At 44.6% G+C, this 9,179-nt stretch overlaps 1 protein-coding gene across 1 annotated transcript; it reads left to right on the top strand.

The window, feature by feature from the left end:
• Positions 1-495: 495 nt before the first annotated feature.
• On the top strand, positions 496-4,546 carry SLC7A3 (solute carrier family 7 member 3; the record flags this gene model as incomplete). The annotated part of the gene is made up of 11 exons (XM_084258927.1): positions 496-865; positions 1,137-1,295; positions 1,477-1,654; positions 1,865-1,977; positions 2,100-2,322; positions 2,491-2,630; positions 2,728-2,830; positions 3,070-3,236; positions 3,419-3,585; positions 4,200-4,308; positions 4,440-4,546. The coding sequence occupies 11 exons, from the start codon at positions 496-498 to the stop codon at positions 4,544-4,546; spliced, it is 1,836 nt and encodes a 611-aa protein (XP_084115053.1).
• Positions 4,547-9,179: the final 4,633 nt, after the last annotated feature.

Raw genomic sequence — 9,179 nt, 5'->3', positions numbered from 1 at the left:
CGACCTAATGACCATGCCTTTTGAAGCCAGAGAGCAAGCCCGAAAAGGAATATTAGGTGTGAGAAAGGGGTTTTCCCAGGGTTACTGGCACCTCTGGGTTGAGTTCTATTAATTCCCAAGGAGCCACAGGCCAGGGAACAGACACAGATTCTCCCTGTATCAACCCTATATAGTTTTCCTGCTAGAGAAGACACAAATATTGACTGTTCACCCACCTATACTAGGTTCCAGGTAACTATACTATAGAGGGCTTTCATTTTTGAAATTAGTTCTTCCACAAACCTGCCAGGTATTGTTATTCCTACTTGCATGGGAAGAAACTTGCCTTTGTCCCTTCAGTGTCCTCTCCTCCCCCCATCCCCACCCCCACAGTTCTTTGGCTTGATGGGATGGGTTTTGTAATTCACTTTTAGAGTTTAAGGATAATGAGCCCTATTGAAGGTCTTTTGTCTTGCTTTTTACCAGATCCTAGCACCCTCCTCAATTCCAGCTAGAATGCTGTGGCAGGCACTTCGCAGATTTGGTCGAAAGCTGGTACGCAGACGAACACTGGAGCCAGGCATTGCTGACACTCGCCTTGCTAGATGCCTGAGCACTCTGGATCTAATCGCCTTGGGTGTGGGCAGTACATTGGGTGCAGGCGTGTATGTCCTGGCTGGTGAAGTGGCCAAAGATAAAGCAGGACCATCCATTGTGATCTGCTTTTTGGTGGCCGCACTGTCTTCTGTGTTGGCTGGGCTGTGTTATGCAGAGTTTGGTGCCCGGGTTCCTCGTTCTGGTTCTGCATATCTCTACAGTTATGTCACTGTGGGTGAACTCTGGGCCTTCGCCACTGGCTGGAACCTCATCCTGTCCTACGTCATAGGTGAGATGGTGGGGGTGGGGCTGCACATCCAGTGAAGGAGTTTTGGGCCACGAAATCTGGGTGGAATGATGGAATAGTTCCTTCTACTTACCTCTCAGTCCTAGTTTCCTTAATTGACTGGTTTGGTTCTTAAGAAGTTAGAATACACACCAAATATATATAAAACAACCAAAAAGTTAAAATAACAGATTCTTGTGAGACTGGTATGAGGAAGGGATGAAGGGGAGGAGACATGAAACTTGACCCCCTGTTTCTCCCTCTGCTCCACCAGGTACAGCCAGTGTGGCCAGGGCCTGGAGCTCAGCTTTTGACAACCTGATTGGGAACCACATCTCTCAGGCCCTGCAGGGGAGCATCTCACTGCATGTGCCCCATGTCCTCGCAGAATATCCAGACTTCTTTGCCTTGGGCCTTGTGTTGTTGCTCACTGGTGAGGCAAGCTGTAGGGATAATGATGGGGCAAGCCAGGCTAGGAGGGACTAGACCTGAGAAGGGCTTGGTGGAGGTGATAATAGAAGAGATGCTGGGAAGGAATGGTTGACACAATCAGGTGGGGAAACAAAACTTGAACAGAGGATTTTCTCATGGTCCTGAGTACCTCTCTTCCACAGGATTGCTGGCTCTGGGGGCTAGTGAGTCAGCCCTGGTTACCAAAGTGTTTACAGTGGCGAACCTTTTGGTTCTCGGTTTTGTCATTGTTTCTGGCTTCATCAAGGGGAATCTGCAGAACTGGAAGCTCACGAAAGAGGACTACAGAATTGCTGTGGGAAGAGCCAATGATACTTACAGGTTAGATTCATTCTCATGAGATGCAGATCTGGGAACATGATGGGGTGGGGGTGAAAGGGGCAAGGGAACCATGCTAAAGGTTTCTGGTTTGGGAGTGAAGAGGAATGGAAGTTTAGGCCTTTGAAGACATAGCTATTAAATAGTTTCTTATTTGCGGAAAGGTACAGAGTTGGCTGAACTCAACCTTTTCTATCCCTTCTTCCACTTTAGCTTGGGACCTCTAGGTTCTGGAGGATTCATGCCTTTTGGCTTCCAGGGGATTCTCCGTGGAGCAGCCACCTGTTTCTATGCATTTGTTGGTTTCGATTGTATTGCTACCACTGGTAACAGTCATTCCCTTCTGTCTGGGACTTGGGCACAGGGTGTGCTCAAGCTGCATGCAGATTGGGGGTGGTAGAGGAGCAAGCCTTCTTCTCTGCTTCAGAACCTGTACTCCTTCCTGCAGGGGAAGAGGCCCAGAATCCTCAGCGTTCCATCCCCATGGGCATTGTGGTTTCACTGTTCGTCTGCTTTTTGGCATATTTTGGTGTCTCATCAGCACTCACACTCATGATGCCTTACTACCAGCTTCAACCTGAAAGCCCCTTGCCTGAGGCATTTCTCTATATTGGATGGGCACCTGCCCGTTACATAGTGGCTATTGGCTCCCTCTGTGCTCTTTCTACCAGGTCAGTGTCAAATGTTCATTCTTGGCTTGAGAGTCTCAGGTTTTAGCACTGAGTACCAGAGAGTACCCCCTCAAAGGGCTTTGAGGGGAAGGTGGAGACTCCTTAGCTACACAGGCTCGGGTAGAGACCCCAATCAGCTCATGCCACTCTGGGCATTCTACTCTCCAGCCTCTTGGGCTCTATGTTCCCGATGCCTCGGGTGATCTATGCGATGGCAGAAGATGGCCTCCTGTTTCGTGTCCTTGCCCGAATTCATACCGGCACACGCACACCCATTGTGGCCACTGTGGTCTCTGGCATCATTGCAGGTGAAAAAATAGTCTTTCCCCTTCCCTTAGTTTAATCGGCTCCCTTAAGTTTGCTCTTCCCTCTCCTCATTCCTTGTTTTCTGCTCATCAATTTCAGCATTCATGGCATTCCTCTTCGAACTATCTGATCTTGTGGACCTCATGTCAATTGGGACCCTGCTTGCTTACTCCCTGGTGGCTATTTGTGTTCTCATCCTCAGGTGAGCCCTTTGTCCTTTGCATACTGTGATCTGAGTTTTTATTCTTTGATAATGAATGATAAAGATCTGTTCCTTCTCCTTCCTCTGCCTTCATTATCCTGGCTCTTAAGGAATCTGGGTATCTCTTCCTGCCCTGAAGTGCTTTAACTCTTACTGGTGATGAGGAAGGTTAAGCTGCCTGAGAAAAGATGGCAAAGTGGTTAGGGGTTATTAATATTACCTTCTAACTCTCGCCTCAGGTATCAGCCTGACCAGGAGATGAAGAATGGGGAAGATGAAGTGGAGTTTCAGGAGGAAAAAATACCTGGAACAGAGAAGCTGACCCTACAGGGACTATTTTGTCCACTCAGCACCATCCCTACTGCACTGTCTGGCAAAGTTGTCTATGTTTGTTCCTCACTGCTTGGTGAGCAGTAGGATTTTAATCTGGGGTGGCTTTGAGGTCAGCATGATGGGGGAGGAGGATGTATGTGGTATTTGGTGGCAGAAGAACTAAAGATGATGTGGAATGGGGGAGAGGGAAAGCTAACATCTTAACATGTTGATCTGGAGAGTTGGTTTTAATGTTTTTTGACTTGACTCTTGAAGCGCTACTGCTTACTGTTCTTGGCTTGGTGCTGGCCCAGTGGCCAATTCCACTGCTTTCTGGAGATCCAGTCTGGATTTCAGTGGTTGTGTTGCTCCTAATGCTCATTACTGGGATCACTGGGGTCATCTGGAGACAGCCACAGAGCTCCACTCCCCTTCATTTTAAGGTAAATGATCTCTCTTTCCCTCCCCACCACCTTATCTTGAAGAATAGGCTCCAGATACCTTATGGTCTTAATATAGGGTTCATAGATAAGGAAGGAAAGAGAAGATACCTAGGCCCAACCTCTTCTGACTTTCTTCATGTACTTTCTTGTTTCATTTCTCAAACTCTGTTTATTCTTGGAGTCCTGTATGAGGTGCACTAAATGAGAGGGCTGGAGATACACAGTATAAGTAAGAATTGGACTCCTTTTGCTGGCCTGGGTAGGTTAGGACTTTTTATTTACTTTTTTAGAAAGATTCATTTTTATTTATTTATGCATACAAGAACTGGGGTTTAGGCCACAGATGCGAGGGTTAGAGGATTCACCAAAGACAGTGGGGAGCAGAACAGGCAGACTGACTGAAAACAGTGCTGAGAAGAGCAGGGGAGACAGGAGCAGTCGGTTGTGCCATGTGGGTTAGCTTCCTGGCTGGGGATTAATCTCATGTCACAGTGGCTGGTGATAACTTGATGGTGCTGAGACTTTAACACCTGCGACACCAGTGAGGTCCAGGTTAGCAACCTTTAAAAGCTAGGTCACTTTGTGATATTACAAAAATTTTGCTTTGTCCCCAGGTACCTGCTTTGCCACTCCTCCCGCTACTGAGCCTTTTTGTGAATGTTTACCTTATGATGCAGATGACAGCTGGCACCTGGGCCAGATTTGGGGTCTGGATGCTGATTGGTAGGTATCCTCTTGGAAACAATAGGCCTCGAGTAAACTATCCTAACTCCTTCCCCTCTTGATCTCCAGTAGACCCATTTAGCTTCCACAGGTCACTATTTCTCCATCTCACAGCTACTTTTCCCCACTAGGGTTTGCTATCTACTTCGGCTATGGGATCCAGCATAGCTTGGAAGAAGTTAGGAGTGACCATCCCCCACTCAAGTCAAGAGCCCAAACTGTAGACCTTGAACTGTAGTCCTTTTTTGAACACACTTGATTTGACATCATCATACCTGAATGCTGTTTGGCCCCTCTACATTAGAGTTAGGCCTCCTATGGTATGTCTGTGGGGGAACAGTAGTAGAGCTCTGTATTTATTGAGGAGTGAAGGATGTGTCTTTGCTGGTTCTAATCTACTATTTTTTTTTCACTCTTTCTAATTGTGTCTATAACTGCTTACTCACTTTTCAAAAATGATTAAAAGAAACCTGGAAAGGAAACAATGTCTTGTTCTTTACTTGCTAGAGATAATGAGAATGGAGACTGACTTTCAGAGTGGAGAGCTTCAGAGAAGTATTCTTTGTTTGCTCCAGTCACCATAAAAGTATCAGTTATGCCTGTGTGTGCTTATTGGTTCAGGGTTTGAGGAGGGTGGTGTAAGTAACCATAAAGTCTAGTTACCCATGGGGCCTTCCTGGTGGTGAGGGCTGAAGACAGCTCTTTCAAGCTATTGCCAGCCACTGCAGCATGAGTTCAATCCCTGGTCCAAGTTCGATCTCTGACTGACCAGGGAGCAACCCACATGGCACAGCAGACATCTCCTGTCTTGCCCGCTGCTTCCCTCAGCAGTGTATTTTGGTTAGATCTGCCTGTTCTGCTCCCTAACTCTGTCTCTGGTGAATCCTTTCATCCCCCCACTCACCTCTGGCCTGTACCCCAGTTCTTGTATGCATAAATAAAACTTTAAAAAATATTTTTAAAAAGTCTAGTCATGCTTAAGGAATGGTGTTGAGATATGTTTTCCCCTTGCTACACTAAAGGTTTGGTCCTGAATATAAGACAGCAACATTCTTCTCTGGGATTTGGGGGTGGGCTCTGATCTTAACACTGGCATTGGTCAGGGCCTACACTGAGACCATTGTCTTCTGTTCCACTCTTTCTAGTTGGACAAGTCCCAGAAATTTTGCCTGGGGTGTTTTTTCAGTGCTGGGAGAAGGGGTGGAAAATGGTTGGGGGGTTGTTGGTGAAGGACTGTATATATGTATAGATGCGGACAGGAACAAAGGTCAGAACTCTGCTGAGATCAAGAACTTTTCGTTCATTAAGCAAACTTGTTGGACCTCTTATAAAATGCTATGTATGCTCTATGCAGGGTGCTGGGGATACAAACATGAACAAAATAGTCCCTTCCCTCAAGGAGTTCACAATTCAGGGGCTGGTGGGGATTCCCCCCTGGGTAAACTTGAAACAATGTGATTTAAACTAGGGCAGGTATGAGTGCTGTGGAAGCATAAAGGACATGCTTGACCAGAGTAGGTACTTATGAAGTCAACTGAGAGATGGTTTATTTGTCAGCAAAAAGTATACATGAAATCAAGAAGTATAAATAAGCATATTGTATTTAGGGGTATGACATATAATTTAATGTGGCTAGAGGGTGGAGTATGTAGTTGTGGTTAAAGAACATGAATGACCTTGTATACCCTATCAGAGTGTGTGTGTGTGTGTGTGTGTGTGTGTGTGTAGGTAGGTAGGTGGGAGGGAAGTCACTGAGGAGTCTAAGCAAATGGCATGGCTGGATCTGTTAGGCTGACAGCAGCAAGGAAGATGGCTTAGAAGAGGGTGGTGAAGATAGTGTTTCAGCTACCATTTATTGAGAATTTGCTATGTCAGGTATTTCGCGTACAGTCTGATTTAGTCCTTGCAGTAACCCTATGAAATAGATACATGCTTAATTTTTTTTATGAGGGAACAAATTTTGGGTAAGAAATATACTTTAGGTGACATAATACAGAATGGTCAAGACCAGGATACAAACCTGTTTGGCTCTGCTGCCTATGATCTTTAACCACTGTGACATTGCTAGTAGTAGTAATCAGTGCATTGCACTCATTTGGCAAAGTATTTTAGGGTTTTTGATCAGTTGGATGTAGGAAGTAAGAAAGAAGTGGGTGGCTTGGATATTTGGATGAAATATGTGAGTGATTAAATTATTAGTTTAGAGAGCATAAGTAGAAAAGCATATTTAGGGAAAGATCAACAGTTTCAGAAATGCAGAGTTCATAAGCATAAACAAGAGTTGGACTTCATGCAGGTAAAATTATATAATCAACTATTGGAATTTGGAGCTAGAGGTCTGGGCTAGACAAGATTTAGGAGTCACTAATTCAGAAGATAGGGGCCTCCCTGGTGGTGCAAGGGGTTAAGCACAACACTATGAAGCTATTTCACAGACTCTGCAGCATGAGTTCAATCCCTGGCTGGCCAGGGAGCTACCCATATGGCGCAGCCTGTCTCTCCTGCTGCTCCCCTCAGCAATGTATTTCAGTTGATCTGCCTATTCTGCTCCCCACTCTGTCTCTAGTGAATCCTCTCACCCCACCTCCCCACACCTCTGGCCTGTACCCCAGTTCTTGTATGCATAGATAAATAAATCTTAAAAAAACCAGAAAATAGGTATATGTGATAGAGGTTGTGGGGGAGAGGAGCTAAAGATTGCTTTGAGAGAAAATGAAATTAAAAAAAATTTGCAGCATAAATTGTAAAACTTTATATACAAAGAGTTCTTAGAAATCAGTAAGATTAATAACGTGCTAGAAAAAATGATTAAAGGATATAAATAGTTTTGAGAAAAAGAATACAAAGCACCAATAAATATAAGGGAAAAAAATAACACCCAAATTCACTCATTGAAGAAATGCAAATCAAAACAACTGTGAGATCTCAGTTCTTACTTTACAGACTCAGACTGGCAAGAAAAAATTTCAATGACTATTCATTGGCAAAAGTGAGGGTAAACAGGCAATCATATATGATGGGGCTACATATTCTTGCAACTTCTGTTTTTTTTTTTAAATATTTATGCATATAAGAATGGGGGTACAGGTCAGAGGTGTGGGCGGGGGGTGGTGAGAAGATTCACCAGAGACAGTGAGGAACAGAACAGGCAGATTGAATGAAATACACTGCTGAGAGGAGCAGCAGACAAGGAAGGAGAGGTCTGCTGCACCCTGTGGGTAGCTCCCTGGCCAGGGGTCAGGGATGGAACTTGTGCTGCAGTGACTGCGGATGGCTTCATAGGTTATGTCTTAACACCTTGCTCCACTAGGGAGACTCTGCAAATTCCATTGATGGTAATTTGATGACACAAGAATTAGAAACATTTTCTTTGATCTGACAATTAGTGAGAACTTTAAAAAATTTACATATGTATAAGGAAGTTTATAGTAACTATAATAGTACAAAATTTGGAAGCTGCCTAATGTGCATCAGCAAGGAACTAGTTAAATAAGATATATTCAGTGGAATACTTAAGCAGTAATTACAAAAGAGAATTATACATGCCCAGAGAGGATATGAAAATACCTCCAAGATACACTCATTATTTTTTTTTAAAAGATTTATTTATTTATTTGTACAAGCACTGGGTATAGTCAGAAGTGCGGGAGGGTAAGAGAACTCACCAGAGCCAGAGCAGGGAACAGAACAGGCAGACCAACGAAGTACACTGCTGAGGGGAGCAGTGGGCGTGGCAGGAGAGGTCTGTCGTGCCATGTGGGACCCTTGCTGGCGGCCGGGGATTGAACAGGTGCTGCAGAGGCTGTGGGCAGCTTTGCAGGCCAGCGCTCAACCACTGCACCACCAGGGGAGGCCCTGATACACTCATTATTATAGAAAAAAGGTGCTGTACATTTGTGTGAACAAAAGAGGTTGTATTTTCTTTCGAAAAATGTTCAGGAAACTTTTTCTGTACTTCTTCAGGTTTTTTTTTTTAACTAGGTAGAAACATTACTTTTTTCATTCCTTTAATCACAATAGTAAAAGATTAGAGGAGCGCTAATATTTAAGGAGTAGAGAACTTCACTGAAGCAGATTGAAGAAATAACTGAAGAGACAGGAGAGTGATGTGGAGATTTGGGGAGGAAAGAACTTTTCAGGAACAATCAGCAATGCCAAATGCTGCTTAGAGAACCAAGTCAAATAAGATAAGGACAGAAGAGGGTTCATTGGTTTTCTCAGTTTGTAGGTAATTGATCATTTTAAGAGCAGTTTCAGTCCAGTAGTTGGGGTGAAAGCCATAGCGTAGTGGGTTGAGTGAATGGAAGGTGAGGAAGTAGACACAGACTATGGGAGAGCATTTCAGGGCAACAGCTGGAGGGAGTGGAGGTAGGAAATTTTTTGTTTTATAAGATGGGCCATTCTTGTATTTATATGCTTAAAGAAGATTGTCAATAGAAAGGGTGAATAAGGGCCTCCCCGGTGGCGCAGCGGTTGAGCGCTGGGTTGCGAAACTGCGCGCGGCCTCTGCGGCGCCGGTTCGATCCCCGGCTGCTCCCCGGCCACCAGAGGAGGGTCCCACATGGCGTGCAGACCTCTCCTGCCGCCCGCTGCTCCCCTCAGCAGTGTACTTCGGTCCTTCTGCCTGCTCTGCTCCCCGCTCTGGCTCTGGTGAATTCTCTCACCCTCCCGCGCTTCTGACTGTACCCAGTGCATGTATAAACAAAACAAACAAACAAACAAACCAGCAAACAAATAAATAAAAACATGCCTCTATAAAAAAAAAAAAAAAAAAAGAGTATATTTCCTTTAAAAAAAAAAAAAAAAAAAAAAAAAAAGAAAGGGTGAATAAATCCTGGTAATACTGTTTAAATAAACCTTTAGTGAAGGTG

The sequence above is a fragment of the Talpa europaea genome (assembly GCF_964194135.1).
Source record: "Talpa europaea genome assembly, chromosome: X".
Classification (NCBI taxonomy): Eukaryota; Metazoa; Chordata; class Mammalia; order Eulipotyphla; family Talpidae; genus Talpa; species Talpa europaea.
The sequence above is the reverse complement of the archived record's forward strand: the minus strand, read 5'-3'. Positions and strand labels throughout refer to the sequence as shown.